The 24,820-nt window shown below is 39.0% G+C and overlaps 2 protein-coding genes across 2 annotated transcripts in view; both read left to right on the forward strand.

Annotated features, from left to right (window-relative positions):
• KLHL7 (kelch like family member 7) overlaps positions 1-24,820 on the forward strand; it is a 25,735-nt gene continuing 915 nt past the window's right edge. Inside the window, exons 1-11 of the mRNA XM_058800317.1 lie at positions 1-226; positions 4,165-4,267; positions 5,286-5,379; positions 6,576-6,700; positions 8,435-8,610; positions 11,271-11,445; positions 12,607-12,749; positions 17,432-17,672; positions 20,682-20,883; positions 21,132-21,229; positions 23,027-24,809. Of these exons, the coding sequence (XP_058656300.1) occupies positions 107-226; positions 4,165-4,267; positions 5,286-5,379; positions 6,576-6,700; positions 8,435-8,610; positions 11,271-11,445; positions 12,607-12,749; positions 17,432-17,672; positions 20,682-20,883; positions 21,132-21,229; positions 23,027-23,310 (1,761 nt within the window). The 5' untranslated portion in view covers positions 1-106 and the 3' untranslated portion in view covers positions 23,311-24,809. The remainder of the gene's footprint in view (positions 227-4,164; positions 4,268-5,285; positions 5,380-6,575; positions 6,701-8,434; positions 8,611-11,270; positions 11,446-12,606; positions 12,750-17,431; positions 17,673-20,681; positions 20,884-21,131; positions 21,230-23,026; positions 24,810-24,820) is intronic.
• Positions 24,358-24,820, forward strand: part of LOC131554466 (nucleoporin NUP42-like) — a 3,829-nt gene continuing 3,366 nt past the window's right edge. Inside the window, exon 1 of the mRNA XM_058799952.1 lies at positions 24,358-24,363. Coding sequence (XP_058655935.1) covers positions 24,358-24,363 — 6 coding nt within the window. The remainder of the gene's footprint in view (positions 24,364-24,820) is intronic.

Raw genomic sequence — 24,820 nt, forward strand, 5'->3', positions numbered from 1 at the left:
GCCCGGTGCCCGGTGCCCAGCCCCGCGCACGCTGCTCGCCGCCCGGCTGCCGGCGGGTGCATGTTCCCGGCCGGGGTCGGCGCGCCGGCGGTGAGCGCGGGCGAGCATGGCCACGCCCGGGTCGGAGAAGAGCAGCAAGAAGAAGACGGAGAAGAAGCTCGCCGCCCGCGAGGAGGCGAAGCTGCTCGCCTCCTTCATGGGCGTCATGAACGCCATGCGCAAGCAGGTACGAGAGGCGCCGGCCAGGACCGGCAGCCCGCGGGCTCCGTGCTGCCCTCAGGGCCAGTACCGAGGGTTTCCCGTCCCTCGGGCCCGACCGCGGGGGAGCCAGCAGAGCCGGCACCGCCGTGCCCCGGCCTCCGGAGCCGCACGGCGAGAGGGCCGAGCTCCGGTTGGTGTGTGCCGGCCCCGTGTGGTGCTGCCGGCAGAAGACGCCGTGGATCTGTTTTTCTTTGCGGGCGGTCGGGCAGGATGAGGCTGTGGGTGATGGATGGCCCGGTGTCCCCAGCTGGAGCATTCACGGAGCCCGTTTCGGACCGAACCCCGAGGGCAGGCGCTGCTGCTGGATTGTTGACCAGAAACTCTTCTCTGAATAAATTGACTGTGTGCTCTCTGAACAGTGAACCTGCCGCGGGAGGAGAGGGAAGAGTAGAACCGTGGTTTGGTTTCACAGATTGTGGATACCTCTTTTGTCTTGAATACCTCTGGTCATCGCACTAGGAAGCCAGTGGCAGTGTAGGAGTGTGGTGGCTTCATCCAGCCTCAAGTTGTGAAACTCTTGCCTGATCAGCTTCCATGGTCAATATTTTAATAGTATTAAAAGTGACTCCTCTGTTCACCAATAGAGCAAGAGCGGTAACCAAAATCACAGTCATGCAAGTGCATTTCAGTTGAGCTGTCCAAACTGAATTGAACATTCATTTTTAATTATTTTTTTATAAAAACATTGAACTAATGGTACGAGAGCAGAAGGATGATAGATGTAACTCCTTGCATATGAAGAAATCTTTCTTCTCAGAGAAGGATCTAGATTGGTTGTAGAACTTTGTTTAAAAACAGTGATGTGCAGGCAGTTAAAGCTGAGTCTAAACCCAGGCCATATAGGGGCTTCACACTTGGCACTGTCCTGTGTTGTATCTTCTAGGGTTTAGTTGCTTGTCCTCCAGTGTTAGTCTTGCCAGAGGCTCAGCCCATCTTTTAATGCTGTCTGCACCAGCAGTCTGGGTCCTGACCTCACAAGTATTGGTGTTGGTTCTGCTTTTCTCTGGCACTTAGCCCTGTTCTTCTCTCAGTAATAGACAGTCAGTTATGCTGTCTGCATAAACCATTTCATGCAACTAAGCTCTTAAGTATGAAAAACTAATTTTTTTTTCGATCACTTCAGGTAGTAAAGACTTAAGGCCTGTGATCTATGTTTTTTATGTAGGCTTTGTTTCTGATCTGAAAGTGTGAACATATTCCAAGGTGTGGCTGAATTAATAACTTGGTTCCTCAGTGTTTAGTTCATACCTCTGCCATTGTTTAACAGGACATGCCAGATGCTCTTGTGATTTGTGAGTAGATAAAGGAAATATTGCCCTCCTGTGGATATATGTGCAGTCCCCAGCACAGAATTTCACAGTGCTTTACCACGTCCCTGTTCCAGTGTGTGGTGCCACATTGTTCTGTGTAAGTGGTTCTGTGCCGCATTGTTCTGTGGTGCCTCATCTTGCAGTGCAGTGGGGTGCCAGCTCTCATGTAGCCATGAGCCACTCCAGACAAGGAGTGAGAGGGTCAGGATTAAGTGCTATGAAGTCTGTGTGTACTTCTGATTCAGATTCCAGAATCTGTTATGCCCAGGCAGTAGCTGCTCTGAGTTTTGCCTGCAGACTTCTCATCTGACCTCAGATGAGCTTTACGTATCCCACACAGTGCTGACTGGTCCAGACATTTTTGCAGATTTCATGGAACTCATGCTTCTTTTATGAGTTGTTTGGAAGAGGAGCTCAAGTATTACTGAGGGAGTGAGGGAGGTGTGGTTATACAGGATAAATTTGGGAAGTCAGCAGGAGCCAGAGGAAAACACACTAGTTTCAGCTCATTAGTTGTGCTAAAGTTGTAAGAGGATTTGTAGTCAGCTCTTTTCTCTTGTATTTTGGCAAGTCAAGAGCTGTGCTGTAGTTACAAAACCTGAATATGAGTTAAGATGTCCTGTGATGGAAGTGTCAAAGTGCACCTGCAGCTCTAGATATTCAGCTCATTAGTTAATCCTGTAGGAATCTGGACCAATGGGAACTTACAGCTCATTTTAAGGAGGCTGCTTTTTGTGTGAGCTGGGATCCTCCATTAGTTTGGGAGTTTAAACTGTGGACAAACCTGCACTCAGTACAGGTGAGATGTTGGGCCAGGTGTGTTTAGTGCTTTGAGGACTTGATGCTTGTCTCCAGCATTGATGACCCACATCTTTGTGGGTTTTCCAGAGCTATTGGACAGCGTGTGCATAAATCATTTGTTGCAACATTGGAGCTCAGTGGAGGTCAGCCAAGAATGAAGTCATTGGGAATGAGGCTGGGATAGAGCTGCAAGGTGTTGCTGAACCTGTTGTTTGGAAGGTGAAGTGTCCTTTGGTTAACACCAATCACCTGCTGCATCATGGAGGTGACCCCCTGACAATAGTGGGGCCTTCTGGGAAGAAGTGCAGCAATCCTCAGAAGAGCAGTAGTTGAATGGAACCATCACACCCAGAAACCTCCCAGGGAAAGAAGTTGAAATGATGGTCTGTTTGTGTTGGCAAATGCACCAGAGCAGCCTCAGAGCATCTGAGGTGTCACAAATGCTGAGCTGAGGCATTTAAAGTGTCTTAGAAATGCAGTGTGGAGCTCAAGCAACAGCTGCAAGTCTTGGCAAAGCTTGGCCATAGGATTTTATGGTATCTTGTACTGCTAGTTTCCAATGCTTGTTTTGAACCAGAAGTGTTAAAAATTTCAGCTTTTAAAGGATTTCCTCTGAAGCTTTTCCAGAATGATCTCCTTTTGTGCTGTTGTTTCAATCATAAATGGCTTAAAACTACAAAGGAAGCTATCTGTCACCCCCATCTAACTTCCATTTTGATAATATTTTTGAAAGTATTAGTTTTATTTTGTCCAGTATGTGCTTTTGAGTGTCCTGTAAAAAAAAATAAAAGTAGGCATGTTTAAAGGAATTGTAAATGTGGGTTATCAGCCCTAGATAATATTGTCTTCATGTGGAAAACTCGCAGTTCTAAGCAAGTATGTATTTCCCACACTAGAAACATTTTTTTCTGGGGCTGGCCTTGGATGGATGTTTTTGAGAGCAGTTCCATGAACTTTAAGGTAATAGTCCAAAATTATTTCCTATGATTTGAGGAAGCAGTGCTGCTCAGTTTTTCTTTTTTAGTAGATAGTTATAATTAGCTGTAGTATGATATGCATTTATTTCACTCAGTATGTTCTTAGAAGAGAGATCATTTCTGAGTGTGTTAAAATTATGTGGTTTTACCCCAGTGGCCCCTGCCAGCTTTTATAAGTTATGTTTCCCTTCTCCTTCTGGAGAATGACAGTTCACATGCAGGGGAGAAACTAGCTGCCTGCATATAAACAGCAAACAAATGAGAAATAAATTATGGTTTGTTTGGAAGCTAGTTGCTCATCGGGTATGACCAGTCAAACCCTTCCACAGAAGTGGTATTTTTTCATGCATTTTCTTTAAAATGCTCCATTGAGTGCTTTAAACTCATTCATCACTTTGACTGTAGTTGGGAAATAGGATGGCAGTCTTCAGATATGAGGTTCTTGTGAATTGTTTTGAAAATCAGTGGCAGAGTAGAGGAGAGCCACTGGTAGATGAAAGCAGTGCAATATAAATGCAGCCCCTACTAGATGCTGCAGAGCTACATTATTGTAGGCTGATGTAAAAGCTACAGGAAATACTTTGATCAGAGTTGATGTTATTTGTGACCATCCTGTACAAATTTATGGGTAAACTGATGTTTGCTAGTTCTCCAGGCTACTGAACTTTGACTTCCAGAAAATCTTTTTGTCACATAATGCTCTTGAGTTTTGTGTGTTACAAAAAGTAATGAATTTCCATAAGCTGTTTTTAAAGAAATGTTGTTGAAATATTTTCAAAAATGCTGATTTTTGTCTTTTTTTCCCTCTGATCCAGAAAACTCTTTGTGATGTCATTCTTATGGTTCAAGAAAGAAAGATCCCAGCTCACCGTGTTGTGCTTGCTTCAGCCAGTCATTTTTTTAACTTGATGTTTACTAGTAAGTCTTTTGAAAATTGATTCATTTTAAACTTTCATTATGATATGCTGTTATATATGTGTCTGTCAACCTGTCAATCTTATGAAAGTGATTAATTTGAGGGATAAGTGTAAGTGAAGATATCTCATTTTGTCTCCTTCCATTCATCTCTGTTCACCCCTCTCCTCATTTTTCCTTTAATTCTTGTGATCAAGTCAAGTGTTACTCTATATATAAGCTCTCTTAATTAATATCTGGGGCCTATACACTGTATTAGTTTATCATCTCCCTTCCTTAACCTGAAATTTGGGAATTTCTTTTGTCCCATTACAGAATTTGTCTGCCATCAGGCATTTCTGCATATAAATTGGGTTATCAGAGGTTAGAGACATAATTTAGTGGCTGGAGTGGATGATCTTAGAGATCTTTTTGAACCTTAATGTGATTACTTTAACTCAGTGATTCTGTAATTACTTAATTTATGCTCTCTTTAAAACTTCAGTCATGGTTTAAAACTACAAAGGAAGCTATCTGTCACCCTTTATCTTTTCTATGCTTTACCCATGAATTGTAAAATTACTCTAAAATCAAAGTTGAGTGGAAGTAAAATAAATAACCATTCATTCTAGTGCTCCTTGAATGGAATTGCCCATCTGTGGGCAAACCTAGTGCTATGTCTGGATGTGGGGAGCTTGGAGCTGTCTCCATTGTTATCAGCTTGAATGTGGGAATGGCTTTTGACAGTGGTAATGCTAACATGGCAGTCTGGCTGCAGTCAACAACGTCTAGGACTTTTTCTACTTAACATATTTTATCATAATTTAGATAATACAAGGATGTGCTCACACCAGTTATCTTGTTTGTTCCACTGCCTCCTTTCCTGACTTGCATTAGCAATCCTGGGAAAACAGCAATCAACTCTGAGCAGTTTTTGGGAGGTTACCACTTTGAATAATTGCTTTATTTTCTACTGTTTGCAAAACATACAATAACTAGAGTGAGTTCTTGATTAAAAGTTTGTCTTTTAATCTGTTTGCAGCAAATATGATTGAATCAAAGTCCTTTGAAGTGGAGCTAAAAGATGCAGAGCCTGACATTATTGAACAGCTCGTGGAGTTTGCTTATACTGCAAGGTAGTTTTGTTATTTCAAGCTCATACTTTTCTAGGAAGCCTGCCAATTTTAAATGATAAAAACTTAATATAATGTTTTTGTGATTCATCAGTTTTGTTACCATTGAAATTCTTTCCTTTGTTTAAAGCCTGATGTGACTAGACCTTCTATCCTTCTTCCTTCTTCCTTTTTCTTTAACCAGTAGGAAGCCCTACAGACTAAAGGAAACGGTATTTGTCTCCAGAAAGCAATTCAAAGCACTTCAAGCTTTTGACTTCAGTGTTGGAGTCAAATGATGTTTCCCACGGTTCTGTAATTCAGGTCCTTATTGATGTCAGCAGGGTCTCTCTTTGTGGCCCTAGTAGCTGTGGCACAGAACCATTTCCAGGAAGTTATACCTTCATCTCAAAACAGGCAGGGTGGATAACTCCTCTGTGAAAGTGTTTCCCCCTTGTCTCAGCTTGTTCCATGTATTTGGGGGTTTTTGTGGGTCTTTTTTCTCTTCCAGCCCCTCCCCCCACCCAAGCAGAGCTCTTGCAGATGGCTGGGATTGTAAACAGTACTTAATCAGCTTTAATCCAACCTATGCATGGCAGGCCTTTCATCTAATGGGGTTAACTCTCATTAGGGAGGCTTTCTCCTTTCTTTTGAGAGCAATCTTCTTGTGTAGCCATCGGTGGTAAGAGACAGTCTGTGTCAACAGCCCACACCAGCCACATGTTTGCCTGCCCTGATAGCCAAGCCCTAGATGGGCTGTGACTTCCATAAGTTCTCATGAAGCACTGCCAAATGTTCTGCTTATGCACTTTGGGCAAATCAGACACACCAGTCCTGACAGAGTTTAAACAGATTTTGCTGATACCTGTTTGGAAGTCGAAAATCATCATTCATAAGGTTCTTGATTTGAGTTTCTTTTACCTTTTGTGAAAGTGGTTACTCACACAACTCATAGCAATAGTATAGGACTGCAGAGGACCTGTGTTAAAGGCTTACTCTTCAGATCTGAGGACTGGTTACTCTTTGCCCTGCCTAGGTGAAGTAGAGCAAACAAAAGCAGTTTGGAAAGATCATGAAGGATGTGTCCTTAGACTGTATGTGAAAGATTCTTGGGTAAATAGGAGGGAAGTCATTTTGCCATTTATTAAGTTTCTTTTTTTTTTTATTGCCACAATTTAGGTCATTTCAGTGATGCTAATTTTACACATTCTGTTTTGCAGAATCTCAGTTAACAGCAATAATGTCCAGTCTTTACTAGATGCAGCAAACCAGTATCAGATTGAACCTGTGAAAAAAATGTGTGTGGACTTTTTAAAAGAACAAGTTGATGCTTCCAATTGTCTTGGTAAGAGAGATAGACTTAAATTTGCTGTTTATTTTTTAACTTTGCTGTATTGTCTGTGTGTGGATAGCAATAACATGTAGCTAAATCCAGGCATGTAAAAATAATTTTTCTCTGAATCTGAACTGTTGCCCCTTGCCACAGGGTCTGCTGACTGTGCAAGGTCTCATCCAGCTTGGCAGGATGCTGGGGCTTGTTGTTTGTTAGAGAACTGCATGTGTTTAGTGAGGTGGAGCTTTCAGTTGTTACTGTACTTGCAAACAGAATTTTACGTATTTGTAACTTCTCCAAAACTAGCATATCTTTTACAAGTATAAACAGAGTAAGTTTAGGCTACTTTTGGTTTTATTCACTTTTTATTTTGACTGAAAACAATGAATGTTATCTGGACAGGTTTGATATGTTCTGTAGCTCTGATGTGGACTCGGTGTTACAGAAAAGGTAAACAACAAGTAGAACTAAGTACTTTTTCATGCTTAAGATTTGGTGCACTTTATATAATCAGAAATTTAAGAGAATTTTTTTTGTGTTTTTTATTGTCATTGTTAGGTACTCTCCAAGTAACATCTCAGTCATGTTACAGATGTTTATAGCAGCAATAGAAATGTTTTGCAGAGTATATCTGAATTACAGTGACTCAGCTGACACTTCAGTGCAGCACAGCTGTGGCTCTGAAACAACTACTAGAAGAAAGGCATTTTACCTAAGGAAAATACCACTTAGGCTTGCTTTGAGGCATATTTCTGCCCTGTGGCTTCTGTTAGGTGAAAAAAAAAAATTATGGTCTCTAGCACTTGCATACTTTGTTGCTAATTTATTGCAAAAAGATTGAATCAGTTTTTCCTTATGGCATTGTTTTTAAATTGGAACATGTTTTGTGCAGACTCATAAGCAAGTACACAGTTCATTTTTTAAAAAAAGTATTTGAAAGAATACTTGGCTCAATTTGAATCTTGAAATTTTGTCGTATAGTTTGCATTTTACTACTCTGAGCAACTCAGACTAATTGCAACCTGTATGTTAGTGAGTCGCTCCTACCCCACTTGCCATTTCCTCTGTGAGAAGGAAGACCTGTGGCATGATGAGAAGTTGCTGCTGAAAAACTCTGTGCTTACCTGGTTTTTAATGGCAAAGTTGACAGTGATGCTTCTCAGCTGCTGCTGCTGTTTATACCTTTATGCCAACCTTCTGTCCTTCCAGCAACATCAATTTGACTTTGTGTTGGTCTGCAGCTGACTGTGTTACATGTACAGAAAAATCCCAGTTCACCATGGCTCTTGAAGGAAACTGGGCTTGGCTGGTGACTGATGGTGCATGAGCAGGTCAGGAGAGGTTGTAAAACATGGATCCAGTTTCTCAAGCTGTTCTGGTTAGACGTAGTTAGGGTGGTTTGGCTCAGACTTGGTTAAGGTGCTGTTGTCTGCTTTATAATTGGGAAAGAAGCAGTGAGGAAATAGTGCTGGAGAGACAGTTAATACAGCAAGTGTTACAGGTCTGACTGTCCAGTCAGTTCAGTAGGGGTAGGGATCAGCAGCTTGCCCCTGTCTTAGTTTGCCTTGAATTGCAGATGAGTTGTGATAGCGTGTGTTTTAATGGGGATAAAAAAGGCATGGTAATAAATATTAAACTGAAATTGTAAGTATCACTGAAATTACAGTAATTGTATTCTATTTTCATATATTAAAGGTAATTGCAGTTCAAGTTTAAAAGGGGCTTTTTCTTAATTTTCCTTCATAGGCATAAGTGTGCTAGCAGAATGCCTAGACTGCCCAGAGCTGAAAGCCACTGCAGATGACTTCATCCATCAGCATTTCACTGAGGTTTACAAGACAGATGAGTTTCTGCAGCTCGATGTTAAACGTGTGACACATCTCTTGAACCAAGACACACTCACAGTGAGGGCAGAAGACCAGGTGAGATCCCTGTTTCATAGCAGCTAAAAGCATTGAACTTAACTGAACTTTTTTTTAATCAAGAACTGGCTTCAGATATTCAAGTGTCTCACTTACTGATGTTCCTAGAGGATATGATGCACATAGTGCTTGCTAAATTGTGGAGTAAAAGGTTCATCCTAACTTGGTCAAAACCAAGTATTAATAAATATTCACATTTCAGGTGTAGTTTGAAGATGTGTTGTTTCAGCAAAGTTGGAAGAAAGAAGTCAGAGAGGGAATAAACAGTTTCCTTTGTCATGATAGCTGTAGGGCTTCTGATTGAATAGTACATAAGCTAAATTATGTGGTTTGTAGTGGTTGCTTCTAGATTGGGAATTATGTGCTTTTGGTGAACCAAAGTGGACCGCTTCAAAGTGGTGAGCAAACTGCACCTTAATGGATGCACATTTCTACCTGAGTATGGCCTAGCCTGTTCCAGAGAGGAGTTTTGTGATGAATATTTATATATACACAAGCCTGGGGAACTGAGGGACTTGCAAGTAAGATGAGTAACACACTGAAAGCTACTTGCATTGACAGTGGTGGATTGCTGGAAGACCCTTATTTAGGGACTGGACATAAAGTTTAGGTGGCTGAAAGGAGCCTGGAATTCAAACTCAATTCAAATTTGTAACTTGTAGTAGAAGTCACATCCGCAGTTGTCCCATTTGGAATGCTTGTTTCACCTTAGAGCACAGCCCTGAATGATTGTTTTCCAGCTTGTTCTTCCTACTGCAGGAAAAGAGGAAGCAATAGCTGTCTGCACTGCAGCCCAGACAGGTGGTTGTAGGCTGTTGTAGCAGTTGAGTGGTACTTGTAGCTTCTTAGTCAAAGCTGTTGAAAACAAATTGAAGTCTTCTCTCTGTAGCTCTGCTCTTCAGGTGCTTGAATTAGGTAATTTAAGTTTGTGTGGGTATGGCATCATGAGTTGACTCATACCTTTGAGTCAACTCATGATGCCATACCCACCCAAACTTCACCTTTGTAGTGCAGCAGAGGGATGTTATAGCTGAGATGGTGTGTATATCCTTTTGGAAATGGATGTTCTTCTGACTTCTGCTGGAGTTTCCATTGACATTGACCTCCAACAGGCAGAGAATTGATTTGAAGCATTAAGGTTTAATTATTTATCTTACTGTATGTGATGTAACTTATGAAAATAAGAATTAGTAAGAGTGGGGGATAATATCAGGTGATTTAATGTGGTAGTTGGTTTGTTGCAGGTATAAAAATGAGTAGTGTCACAGATCAACATTCTTACTGAGTGCTGGGAAAAGTTCAGGTCATGGGGTAACATTCTCAGAGCTGGAATTTTGTTTGGCTTGCAGCCAAAATGGCACTTATGATTTACATTCTTGAAGTTTTATTTGTCACAAGTATATATTGTTACATATTCAGCATGGCATCATTAAAATTCCTTTAGGAGACTGGTAGTGTGCAGTAGGAAACTACAAAAGTTTAACAATTGCACTACAGGAATCATATTTCTCAGAAGTACTGCTAGGAAGTTGACATTATTCTCTAACTTCTGTTTTGGTGTGGAGCATACTTGCATTTAGCAAAAAGAGAAGGTAGCATTAAGGACTGTCTGTCCTACACTATGTTCCTGCTCAAGTCATTCTGTTGAATTTCCTTAGCTGATGGAATTGAGCCTTTGATTGTTTTCTTTGCTCTCCCACATTCCCTGATAATTTTGCAGAGTTACAGCTGGGCTGATCTGGTAGTCCTGAATTATTCTTCCATGCAGTGTCTTTCCATATCATATCTCAGTCACTCAGCACTAATTGCTGTGACCAGTTTCAGCTACAGGTGTAGGCACTGCCTGTGCTATTGCTTACAGTGAGGTTGTCCTGCCACTTCAGAGTCAGTGCTGCTGAGTAAGCTTGCTGTGTCTGAGAGCAGCATGGAAGTATCAGAATACACATGTAATCCTGGATTTTTTTTTTTTTTCATTTCTTCCTCACCCAGTGTCCAATTATAAATAGAGCAGATTTCTTGATTATCTTCCCTGTTCTACCTTCTCTGACCCCTAAGAATACCCATTATCTTTTCCTGTGAGGAGGAGGAAAAGAGGAGATGCTCTGGTGAATTTACAGTAGTTTGCAGATAAAAACTTTGATTTAAGTGGTCCCCTAAGATACAACAATAGCAATGTATTTGGATAGCCAACAGGATGATTTATTCAGAGAACCAGTTTATCACCTCAGGAGACTATATTAAGTAGAAGTTATTTCATTTCTGTGAAAGCATCACTGATGTTGTGGCACAGAACTTGAGTAGTATTAGATTTAACCTGGTACAGGAGTTACCCACATAAATGTGAATTGCAGATTCATGTTTTCCGTTTGGAGGGAAAAAAGTTAAACAGCAGAAGTAGTAGGCTTTTGAAGTTTGTAGATAATATTTATTCAGTAATCGTGCATTTGTTTTACTTGTCTGAGCATTGTCTTTTTTGGGCTTGGTTGACTTTTGTGGTAGGGTTTTTTCGAAAGACAGCAATTGGATCCCCACATAATGAAATGTTAGTATAGGTTAACCTCCAGCAGGCATTAGAATCAATTATAGCACTATGGTTCTGTTACTTGCCATGCTGTGTGCTGATGTACCTTATCCCTTTCTCTCCTTGTCTCTTGTTGAAGGTTTATGATGCAGCAGTCAGATGGCTGAAGTACGACGAGCCAAATCGCCAGCCCTTCATGGTTGATATTCTTGCTAAAGTCCGATTTCCTCTAATATCAAAGAACTTCTTAAGTAAAACTGTTCAGGCTGAACCACTTATTCAGGATAACCCAGAATGCCTTAAAATGGTGATCAGTAAGTTGACCTCTAGCTGAAATCTTTATGATGCTCTATATAATTTTAAAAATGCTTTGAAAAATTTTGAAAATTGTTTGCTTTAAAATGTTCTAACATTTTCACATTAAATCCATCTAGGATTGTCCAAGCTGTGTTTTAGTTGAAGTTGGATTAGCAGATTATTATGTAAATAAAACTCATCTTATGTAACAGTGTGACTTTCATTTGTTTTCTCCTAGCAAATGGCATGAACTCCATGAGAAGTAATGGAATGGAGATTTTGTCAATGACTCCTTAGGGTAACTGAAAGTTAGCCTGCCTTTGTGACAGGCTTGTAACTTCAATATTGTTCATGTTTGTGTGTGCATTAATAAAATAAATATGTCGATATTTTGAATATTTTAAAGCTTTCCTAAACAAGTTAGAATTTTAGGTGTATGTTTTACTGTTTCTATCTGTTATATACTGACCATTGATCCTACAATGATTGGTCCTACATTTGCATTCTTAGGGTGCAGACAAAATAGGAAACAAGCTTCCCTTTTGTTTTTAGACACCATTTGTAAAATTTTATCATGTAAGAAAGAAAAGCAATTTCAATAGCAGTTAACCAGTTGGCTTCAATTTAGTGTAGATCTAAAAATCAGTACGCAAATGTTTTCCTTCACTCAATGAACAGGATTCAAATTAACCCATATGTTGGTAAGTATCTGCTGACATTTGACATCAGAGTCATACTTGTTGTGTGACACCAAGTTGGGTACATTGTATAGGAAATAAGGATTTTTGTCTTCTGGTTTTAGTGCCTTGTAATGTCACCAGTATTTTTGCGCTCTTAGGAATGCTTTCTTTTGTCTGTTTCAATGCAATAATCTTAATTGCTTGTTAATATTGGATAAAAGAGCTGATCAATCAGTTGGTACATAACATGAATCTGTATCTGTCCTGTTTTCACATGGAGCAGCCGGTTTGGAATAGGGTGTAAATCTGGATGTATGCTCCCACCCTTTCATGCTGCCGTGCATTCTTCCATTTTGAATCAAAGCTGTATAGATGTCATGTAGAAACTTGGTGTTCCTCTTTTCCTTCTCTTCCCTCTCTCCCCCATGCCTGCCTCTGAAAGCTCCCAATCCATGTGTGAGCTGCAGTGGCTCTGCAGCTGTTGCTGTTTTCCTGCAGGTGGGATGCGGTACCACCTCCTTTCCCCGGAAGACAGAGAAGAGTTGGTGGAAGGCACGCGGCCGAGAAGAAAAAAGCATGATTATCGCATTGCTTTGTTTGGAGGCTCTCAGCCCCAGTCCTGCAGATATTTTAACCCCAAGGTAATCGTTACTTCAGAATGCATTAAGATTCACTGCTTGTAATCGTACCTGTTTTCTTTGCTGGTGATATTAACTAAGACATAATGATCTACGAAATGGTCTTAGGAAGGAAGTATTCCATCCCTACTGGGTATACAGTTGGAAGAATATAGTTAATTAAGTATTTTTAAGTCTGTGTACCTAGATGTAATACTTTGTTTTGAATAGAATGATTGTGTTTGCTTCTTAGCAATATTAGATATGGAGAGCTGATCAATCTGTCTGAGTTGAGCATTGACTGGTATGTGTATTTCTCAGCTGCAAATAAACAAAGGTCACTAAAGCATCATGCAGTTGGTTAGGAATATATGAAAGTCTGTATGCATGTGCATGCACATAGGTGTTTAGAGATTACTCAAAGCAGGTTTTTTTAGCATATAATAATTTACTGGCTTGTATGTTAGTGTAGAACCCAGTTTTTATTGGGATTTTTTAGTGCATTTATTATAAATGTGCAACCACTTCTAAATTCTAATGGTTCACAATTTTGTTTGTTCTTAAAAGTATATAAGGAGAAGAATGGGGAGCCAAATATTACATAAGTGGAAGAAAGTGAGGTTTTACAACAAAAAAACTTAGGGATGATCAATTTAGACCAAGCAAGTTCTGCCTGAAATTTGTTTCCATATTTCTTGAATAAAATCAAGTCTCAGGAATGGTGTAGATCTCAGCTATGCAGATTAAAGGGTCTAAAAACATCAACTGTATACAGAAGGATTACCCATACCCTATTTTACCAGGCAAGCACATACAGTAATAGAGAACAAATTTGCCACATAAGCATCAGGGCTCTCTTAAGTTATGAGATCCCATGCATGTAGTAATATTTTGTTGAAGAAATTTTGGTTCTAATTCAGCGTATCAAATGCTTGTTAAAATTTCAAGCAGTTTTGTGGGCTGTGTGAACTTCAAAGTGTGCCCTATCAAATCTAATTTTGAATGAATGAGCCTTTGGGATGTGTTTTGAACTTTTCTTTCACATTCCTTTTGTAAGATAAAATTCAAGCCATCTCTGAGTACCACTCAAATCTGGGGGTAAAATCCCCAAGCCCACCAGATTTGCTGGCTTAGCTTGAGAGACACTTAATATGTATTCCTATTGGGAATTCAAAATTCTTAACTAATGACTGCCTTTTTCCTTTATACATACACTCAAGATAAGCAGCATTTCAGCTAGGGGTAAGGAGGTAAGGAGTACAGAGCAGATAATTCTCTCCTTTCCAAAATCTAAGTTTGGGAAGCCTTTCATCAGGGCATTTGTAACTTTTCAAGTTGCATGGTTTGCAGTTGCATGGTTTTCGCAAAGAAATCTGTTTTGTAGGTAAAGAGTAGTGTCTGTGAAGGTCTACATAAAGCATATGATAAAAGAGCTTTACCTTTCATAGACTGCTTGTCCAGGAATAACACCAAAAAATAACTGAGTTTGGAAGAAATGTTGAAGAATTGCCTCTTAATCAAAACTTACAGCCTTGCATGTGGGCTAAGGAGTGGGGGAAGAATGGGGCAGGGAAAGAAAACTAAAAATGGGTAATTGGAGATCTTTATTCTAACAAGCATGTGTTCCTTCAATGTTTTCCTAGTGCTTATATGTTTCCTTGGGTACTCTTAGCTAGCCTGTTATGTCTAGTTGAACAGCTTTTACCTAATTTCCAACTCTTAAGCTATTTAAAGGTCCTTTTCTGGATGTTTTGCTTGAGTATTTGATTTTAATCTTTAAACTCTGACAATAGCTCATTAAAAGCAACAAACCAATGATCCAGAACCGCTGCTGAATTACCATTTAACTCACTTTAATTGGTCTCATTTAAAGATGATGAGAGGGTCACAGAACAGAGAATTAAGCTTGTATATGTACTTTTGCAAGGTTAGGTCCTTGGGAAAATTTGAAATTTTGCTTGTCTGTTGAACTGATTGAATAGTGACCTAGTCCCTCACTTCTGATATTAATCAAAACCAGAAATTTAATTAAATTATTACATGTCACATAAACAATTCAAAACAGAAGTTATGTTTTTCCTGAAAATATTTTCTTGGTTGCAATATGAGTTTCCATAGCTGTTATATGATAAAACTAGTGCAAAAATTTAAATTTTCACTGATTCCTTTGCACACAAAATTAGTCTCTAATGCTGATAGTCATTTCCTTGTTATTGGAAGGGTTCTTTAAATAAGACTGGATTGGATACTGTGTTTTATTTGTTGAGAATGTTAGCAGTATTATTTTAAGACAATATTTGCTCTCTTTGTTGCACTGTGACTGGTATTTCTATTGATGCATGTTCTTCATCAAGAAAGCAAAATGATGCAACGGGATAGATGCAGACGGGCATAACACTTGTGGAGCAGTCTGGCACTAATTTCAGTAGGCATACATGATTTCAGATTACTACTAGAAATCCTAGATGTTCTATTAACAGTTGTGGGAAGCATTTTCTTGTTGAATTTTTCACAGAATTAAAAAAAAAATCCCTGGGTTGGGAATAAAATACTTGTTGTTTTGTTTTATGAATTTTCAGTACAGAATTTATATATGATTGAGATTTTGTGTCAGCAATATGCTTCTTCTTTTGAAATTACTATCTCTAGTGGCCAGAAATGGTTGGAAGTTTTAAATTCTCAGCAGTGCAAAATTCAACAATGGCAAATAAAGAGTAACAGATGCCTGGCAATGCTATTTCTTGATGATCAAGGGAACCAGTATATCTTTTAGGAGGACATAGAGCTGTAGTCAGTAAGCTGTTAATGGGGAGGTTGTCCATAGTGGACCTGTCTGTTGGTTTTTATGACAAACTTGGAAGAGGAATCAATTGAAAATGAGGAACAGTCTTACACAAAAAAAGTACTTTTTTGCAGGGCCCGTAATTTTGTGTGCCATTCTTGTCACAGGGTCTTGAGGCTCTCAGGAGTTCAGGTAGTTTTAATAAGTGATTCAATAAATTGATGACAGAGAAAAAGGTATAGCTTTTGGCTCTGGTGTCCTGCATTGCAACTTGATGAAAACAGATCAGCAGGGAAAGAGTCACCATGTACTTACCTTGGTCCATCTTTCCCTACTCAGTCCCTGAGAACGGAGACTTGCACTACCCAGGGCTGTGTGGATCTTGACTGTGCCGTAAAGCAACACTTCTGCATAATTCTTTAATGTGTTCAATTAAAAAAGTGAAATAATTCTATGTGGTACAGACTAACTTCGAAGAGCATTGCAAGAGGATGACCTAAATTGCCTCCTGCTGAAAGAGGAGGATACTGCTGAGTATACTCAAGTTATGGCTTTTCATTTGATAAAGGTATGGATGAAATGGATACATGAACAGAAGCCATAAAAGTGGGTCAGGTCACTGCCCTTTATAACAGGAAAGGAAAACAACAGGATATTTTGTAAAATTGCCAGAAGTTTGAGCTAGAAAGTATTTTGATCTTGCACAATGCACTGAGACATTTTCTTAAGATTTATGCAGCTATTTATTTTGCCATGCTGTAGTATGGCTTTCCTTTCTAGGATGCCCCAGGACCTGTTTGTCACCATAAAAGGCCACATGCAGCTGACAGCTCTTCTTGATATGGGGGATGCTACAAGAAAAGATTGTAAGATGTTCTGGACTATAACATGCTCTGCCTCTCTTTCTTTGAACCCCCATGTAGGAGTCGCTGTTCTTCCTCATTGACCAAGGTGTTTGAAGTATGTCCTTGCTAAGAAAATGTAATGATGTAACGTCTTGTGTGAACCATTACAGTGAAGGTCATTCAGCAGGTTGAGGTAGACCTTCTTGAGGTGGCACAGATAACAGTTGAGGTCCCATACTTTCCTGTTCAGTATAGGATTCAAGCTATGCTCATGGAATATGTGAGATGCTATTACTCAAGAAGTGTTTCTTGTGCTGTATGCTATCCTGGTCTGCCATCAGTTGTTGAGTTTGGTGTTTTTAAGGCTTTGGGCATTACTGCTCATATTTGATACTTGCTGATTTTGCCAATCTATGCAAAATCAGTTTCTAGGCATCATGACTGCCAGTATTTGTGATGGAGCATTACCCTATTTCTCATGCTATCAACTGTGGATAGCTATAGAACATTTGTGTTTTGTAAATTCTGTAAATAAGCTTCTAGTTGTCATGGTAATAAAGTATGTATCAGAGCTTTTTTACTGAGTTGCTTGTCAATTTGGATATTATCTTCTCCTTTTTCCATTGTCTTTGTTTGGTGCACTCTGTATTTTATTATTTTTTAGACATAATATGTTACTATATGTAAGATGTCTTTTTCCATTGCTATAAAAGAAAATGCAATCCTACTTTATTGGTTACATGCATTGTTTCTAACATTATAGCAACTGGAGGTCAATTGTGTTGGAAAAAAACACCAAAACTGTTTTTCAGGGAAGCTGTACTGGGTGCACACAGGGAATGTGGAAATAGAATTTCTTAATGTCATGGTTCATTGCATCTAACTATGTCTGTTGTCTAAGAGAATTTTTCAAGAGTACGCCTGAGGAGTATTCTTCAATAAACAGTGTTCATGTTTGTTTTGAAAAGGAACTTAAAACTGACCATATCTAAATCTCTATGAAAAGCTCTGTTTGAAAACACTCACTGTACAGGTAAGTGTTATAATCTATTAGACATTACTTGTTCTTTGTAATGCAGGATTACAGCTGGACAGACATCCGATGTCCCTTTGAAAAGCGCAGGGATGCAGCTTGTGTCTTCTGGGACAACGTAGTTTATATTTTGGGTGGTTCCCAGCTCTTCCCTATAAAGCGAATGGACTGCTACAATGTGGTGAAGGATAGCTGGTATTCCAAGCTAGGACCTCCAACACCTCGAGATAGCCTTGCAGCCTGTGCTGCTGAGGGCAAAATTTATACATCTGGTGGTTCAGAAGTGGGTAAGACACTAAAAATCTTTAAAACAAACAAAAAAGCACAAAGAAAGATAGCTGGAAAATTTTCTGGTTTTTTGCATGATTTTGTTGACAAGAAACTGCACGTTGCCATGTTAGCCTAATGAGTTTATTTTCCCATATTTAGGATTTTATCCCCCTTTGCCCGTCCAACAACCATTTGTGTTGTGTTTTGAAAATGGTTTCACTGAAATGAATAGTATTTACATTAGTAAAGAGTACACTGCACCTCTTAAAGAGTTAGTTAGGGACAAGATTTGATGGAGCTGTGAGCAACCTGATCTAGTGGAAGTGTCCCTGTCCATGGCACGGGGATTGGAAATAGATGATTTTTAAGGTTCCTTCCAACCCACACCATTCTATGATGATGTGATTCAATGAAATATATTTTGGGAGTCCCACTCTTATCTTTCTTCTATAAATCCACAGGATTCACTGTAGTTTAAAATTTTCTGGGATGTGTGACCAGAATAGCTGTATTTTGGCAATGGCCTTCCTTTTATGCAGCATATGTGCCTTCCTTTTATGCAGCATATGTTGGGCCTAAGGAGGTTCTTTTAAGAAGGGGGCAGGCGTGGGGGGAAGTGGAAAAGAAATCTCTTATAATTACTGCTTTTGGTGGTGAAATTGTACTTGGTCCTGGTCAAGGAATTTGTCCAATTTTTTTGTCAAATGACAGAAGTTATCTTCTGTTGTTTTGTCTGTTGGCTTACTTCCACAAATGGAGAAATGATACCTTTAGATCATTTCAGCATAGTAAAGTAAAAAAAAAGAAGACCATTGGGATTTTTTTCTCTCTCCAAAAAGCCTAGAAGGTGACTTATGCTGTGATGTTGCAGGAACATTTTATTTTGTCTAAACATGGCACATCATCAACAACCCAAAGGTTGAAATGCAGGCATGGTATAGCCATAAAAATAGTTACAGTAATAAAGCTGTGTTCTTGGGAATAAAAACAAATGGGAAAAATCGTAGAAGGAAGATCCTTTTGAGGTCTGCCTTGCTGCAGAGGGAGGTGAACATGGGAAAAAACTGTCATGATCAGTGCTTAACACTGATAAGTCACTTAATGGAGGTTGTAACATTTAGGCCATGTTTTCTGACCTCTAAAATACGTTAATAAGTCTAATGTAGCAGCAGAATAAGCAGTGCCCAGCTGCCACCTCGTGTGGTGAATGTGAAATAGCACCTTTCCTATTACTTGAAATAGGCTTAACTAAGGCCTCATTGGGCACCTTGGAACACTACATCTCATGAATCTTTACAGTTTCCCATGTTTCAATTTATGGGGAATAACAGGAAAAAATTTTGATTGTACAGTATATTTTCTAATGCATGATAAATAGTTAATACAACTATAGTTAAAGTTTAATGTAGCGGTTTTCTTACAAATACACCCTCACATTACTGCACAATTCCACTTTGCTTTCCATTAACCATGTTAATCAAGACAGGGTAGTAAAAGCTAAACATAAATAATGGAGTTTAATTTGCCTGTACTTTTTCTTCAGAATTTTGTGAATACTGAAATTGGAAAGGTCTGTCTCCTGAATCTAGTATTTTTGAATTTGAAGCAGGCAATTATGTTGAAAGCATTAATCTGATCAAATGCTACAGTGTGTTCAGCTGTAAAGAAATCTAAAATTTTCATTTTTTTTCCATCAATTGAAGAGGTTGGATTACTGTATCAGTCCATTACAGACAACATGGCTCTTTTCCCCATCTTGAATTGATGGGAGTCCTGTTCTATTTGCAACAACTAGCAGAGTTTGGAAGCTGAAATATCAGATGCTTTCACTCTTGTTTCAGTGCAGGAGAAATACTTAACATTATACTGAAAATGAAAGCTTCTGCCTGTTAAAAAAAGAAAAACCGGGTCCGATGGATTTTTCCATGGATGGGAATTTCTGCAACTTCAAAACAATAAGAACGTTTGTTTACATCAAAGAAAAAAATGTCCCACTCTATTCAGTTTGTGGTGATACTGAGAGTGACAGGGTGGGAGTGAACAAATGCACACTTTATAGGATTGTGTTTATAGAAGTCATTTTGGGTCTGGAAACATAGCATCCTGTTGAAGATTCAAATCTTCAGCTGGTAGTAAGTGCTGCTAGTGTGACATGCTTAATTTTAGAAGTAGAAAGCCAAGGTAAAACAGGCACAATAAAAGGCACTTTTAACTATTTTAGGTGAATATACCTTTTCAAACAAAGGGAAGAAGGATGTGGTTCTGTTCTGAGAAAGTTGTATTCAGCCTTCCCTGCCTTGGTTATGATTTGGTCACTTACCTAAGCACAAGTTTTGAGCCCCCATCTCTCTTCAGCAGAAAAATTGCTTTTTATTTCAGTAAGAGTTTCCTTGGCTTTTGAGGGAAGAGTACACAGACCCTGCACTTCCAGGCAATAAGTATCTACCAGTCCTCAGGAAGAAAGTAAATTGGGCAGAGGTAGCTGTTTTCTGGTTGCTAATAATTCCAGGAGTATGTTATGACATAAGATATCAAGGTCCAAAGGCAGCAAGTGTTCTGGGTATTGGACAAGTCACATTGCTTAGAGGAAAAAGACTCATGAACCTATAGTGAGTTTACAAAGCTGGTTTCATCTTCACATCTGAAAGTTCAATATATTTCCAAGTAGAAAGAGTAGCATGAGCTGATGACAATGGGATGGGTAATTTATATACATCTCTATTTAGGATTTATTTCCCTCCAAGAAAAAAAAACTTACCTTTTTTCATGTTGTTTTTAAACACAAATAGCAATTTTATAAACTTACTTGCATATTTTGGAACAAAAGAATCAAAATAATTACAAGTATATGCTTTCTGAATAATCCCAAGTTTAAAGCTGGTTAGTTCTACTTTTGGAGGCAGGAAAGCAGCTTTCCCTTTTCCACTAGCAAACAAAGCATCAATTTGATGATTGCTGTTAGACTCTTCTCTTGAAAGACAACCATAAAGATTAATGCCACTTTGGTGGGTTTCTATTTTTTTAAGGCAATTCTGCACTGTATTTATTTGAATGCTATGACACGAGAACAGAGAGCTGGCACACGAAGCCCAGCATGCTGACTCAGCGTTGCAGCCATGGAATGGTGGAGGCCAATGGGCTCATTTATGTGTGTGGAGGCAGCCTGGGGAACAATGTTTCCGGAAGAGTCCTGAGTTCCTGTGAAGTTTATGACCCAGCCACAGAAACGTAAGTGTTGTTTTAAGTCAGGTTGGCTTTAGTCTCTTGTGGAAATGACTGAAGTGTAGATGACTACAGGAAAAACTCTGGTAAGGAATTTTCCCTGAGTCAGCATTAAGAAATCAGTTCTTTGTAGTTCTGCTTGAAAGATGTTTTTTCTTAAGCACCTTTCTTCCATATTTTATTTTCCTAATGATAGGTTATACTTAGTTTCTCTGAATCAGATTTGTCTTTTTTTGTTTGATTTATTTTCCCAGGTGGACTGAACTGTGTCCAATGATTGAAGCCAGAAAGAATCATGGGCTGGTGTTTGTAAAGGACAAAATATTTGCCGTGGGTGGACAAAACAGTTTAGGTACTTTCATTCTATTAATTCTATATCTGGTCACACAAAGTTTCATGGGGTTGTTTTTCTGTTTTGGAATGGATTCATTCCACTCTGTTCAGCTGTAGAGCTTTGAACAGCACCATCAAACATGTCTTCTTGTCACATCAATGTTACTTCTTCCTTTCACCTCCCCACTTCATTGTTACCTTATTTTTCAAATTCTTGCACTCGTGATAGTCAAGTTCAGATATGCACCCCTACTGTAGCCCAGTTCTGAAGCAGTTAATATGGCTAAACCAGGCATCTGAGAAGATTTTGTTTGTTTTTTTATTTTGGGGGGTTTTTAGTTATTCATGATTTTAGCATTCTTTTGAGAGACAGGTAAAGGTGTAGCCACTATTTTAGAACTTTACTCTAAAGACTTAAATCTATTCTGATAGACAACGGATAGAACAAGAGGACACAGTCTCAAGTTGCGTCAAGCTAGATGTAAGTTAGAAGTAAGAAGGAAATACTTCACAGAAAGAGTGGTCAGAAACTGGAATCATTTACCCAGTGAGGTGGTAGAGGCATCATCCCTTGAAGAATTTAAAAAAAGACTGGATGTGGCACTTGCTGCCATGATCTAGCTGAACAGTTAGAACATCGGCTGGACTAGATGATCTTATAGGTCTCTTCCAGTCTTGAAAATTCTGTGATTCTGTGATTCTGTGATATTGTAGAATGGTGAAAATGTGAGACCTCTTTTGACAGCTCTAGCTTTGAAATATCATTTGCTGTCATGGCCAGGTCAATTATGATCTGCCTGTCTCCTTGTCTTTTAAAACTAGAAGAATAATACTTTACAAGAAGAATTGAATTTTAATTGCACAGAGTTTCTGAAATGATTTTCAAAATGGAAAAATTCTCGTTTATGATGTTTTTGAACTCACTATTTACAGTAAGTGGAATTCTTGATTTCAGATAAATGCTGTTTTAGAGTACAGCTTGATTTTTAATTGGCTACTGGAACTATTCCATCATGATTGATTCCCAAACATTTTATCAATCCATAATCTGCCATCTTGCAAAATATAAGTGTATTCACTGAATGCTCCTCTTAGAAGCGTTAAAAATTGTTCTTACTGTAGTAAAATGAGGAAGAGTTATGTCTGAGTTTAAAAACTCATATATGTTAATGTGATAGATTTTTTAATCTCTCAGATCTAATAATTGAGTACTGGAAGTAAAACCTGAGTTAAATAGGGACAGCAGCATGTTTGTAGCTATTGTTAAGTGTAATTACTAGCATATTTCCTGAATAAGCAAATCTTAGTCACAAAATATACTCTAATAACTTTTTGTTCCTTTGGCCCTTTTCAAAGGAACTTAGGCTTTTTCACTTCAATGATTTTAGTATCATCATGACAAGAGACCTCCTGTATCAGTAAATTGCCAGTTTTGGTAAAAGTACCCATGAGCCCTCTAGAATGAAATGCCACTGCTGTAGGGAAGTTTCAGGTAATTCCTGAGTTTTAGTCACTAGCCCCAAATTCGTCAGAAATTCAGCACTGAAGCTTCTTCTGTTCATGAAGTAACATGTTTGAATCTATAGAAACCATCTAGTGTGAATTTGTGAGAATACATCTTACTTTCTATCTCCTTTTCACTTTTCCCTGGTTTTGTATTTATACAAGGATAAGCTGCTAGTTTAGAAGCTGGGGTGTTTTATCAGGTTTGCCTTTTTAAGTGTAGGATTTTTGAAACCTTGAAAATAAAGACAAGTTTGCATGCAGTCCATACAGTGCAACATAATAAGCAGTTGTCTATCTCTTTGCTTTGTAGGTGGCCTTGATAATGTAGAATATTATGATATCAAGATGAATGAATGGAAGATGGTGTCTCCAATGCCATGGAAAGGTGTAACAGTGAAGTGTGCTGCTGTGGGACCTATAGTCTATGTCCTGGCTGGTTTTCAGGGTGTTGGTCGCTTAGGGCACATTCTTGAATATAACACTGAAACAGACAAGTGGACAGCCAACTCCAAAGTCCGTGCTTTCCCAGTGACAAGTTGTTTAATCTGTGTGGTAGACACTTGTGGAGCAAATGAAGAAACTCTGGAGATCTGAAGACTCTAGGAGATGCCGAAGCATTCTTCAAGGACTTGGGAAAAGATGGTTTTGGTGCTTTGCTTCCATGTTTTACTGAATCGTGTTAAATTTAGTAACAGGAAGAAATTGAGATGCAGTCTTTTAATTTGTATATACAGCATATTGTATAATGTGGATTTTTGTCATGCCCATTTTCTTGTCTGTTGTAAAGAGATGGGGATGTGTTTTGAGAATCCACTTACCTAGGTGATATCACATGGCATCTTCCTTTAAAAGAACTGTAGGTGTGGCCTTGTCAAACAGAGACCCAATCCAAATATCTAGAATGCCTCTAAAGCATTTGATAAAGAAAAAAATTCTGGTTAAATTTTACCAGGACCAGTTGCAGAGACACTTCCTTTAATGAAGGCGAGTAAATACAGCTTGACTCATGAGGAAGAGGAACAACAATTTTTTCTCCTTCATACCTACCTGCAGAAATCTTACTGGGATGAAAAGAAGACATTTTCTCAGGAAAGACCAGGGACTGCTGTCTAATAAAGATTCCCAATGTTTCAACAGCTCTCTAGATCATGATAGCTGCCCTCTTCCAGTGAGTTTCTTCCATCATTTGCATGACTGCTTATCAATTTTTTAAGGTTAGAGAGGCCACACATAAAAATTAGAGGAACACTGATGGTGTCTGGCATTTTGTGGAGCCTTCACAGAAAGACTTTTTTGATTTTATTTTTTTTAATTACACTGAGGTAGGGAATAGTGGGGCAAGTTGACAACAATTGTGCACTATAATTAGCAAGTTGGAAACTTGGAAAGAATTTTTAATCTATCTTCCCAGGCATCAGACTGTACATATTGTAGATGCCAAACCATTAGCAAACATGGGAACAGGAATGAGAAAAGCAAAGTCAATACGACACATATATTGATTTTCTTCTTGAAAATGACTGTTTTTAAAATGGCATGAACCAAGTAATTAAAGATACTTTACAGAAGTCTTCAGAAGTTGCGCATGGTTATTCAACTCTCGTTTAGAAGCACAGAGCTCTGTAAATGCTTCCAGCCCACATGATGGTAAATTTCTTCACACAGCCTCAAAGTCCAGCCTCTCAAGCTTTGGGTGTCATCGACATTGTGTGCTTCTTGCCAGTTCTGGAAAACTATACAAATGACATCTGTCCTGCTCCTGTGCTAGTTTATTCATAGCTGCATTGTAGTTTTGTCGCCTGTCTTCTAACTTGCTGATTTTTTCAGGTCTGGTTCTATGAGACTAGTGAGTTAACTTCAAAATTTGGTGCTTGCCTGCCTCTACCTCGCTTGTGCTGCGGATTTTTATTCTGTTTTAGTTCTGAAGTTCCTCCAGCTTCTCCTAAGTAAATCCTGGTTTTTCAAAGTCAGTACTTCTTTGTAGACTTGATCCTCATTTCCTTCCTCATCCTGACAACTCTGCCTGTACAGACAGGACTAGATGCACTCACGGCCTCCTTTGTGGTTCCTGCAGCTCCCTTCTTTATTCAGCAGTAAGTGAAGG

The sequence above is a fragment of the Ammospiza caudacuta genome, chromosome 1 (assembly GCF_027887145.1).
Source record: "Ammospiza caudacuta isolate bAmmCau1 chromosome 1, bAmmCau1.pri, whole genome shotgun sequence".
Classification (NCBI taxonomy): domain Eukaryota; kingdom Metazoa; phylum Chordata; class Aves; order Passeriformes; family Passerellidae; genus Ammospiza; species Ammospiza caudacuta.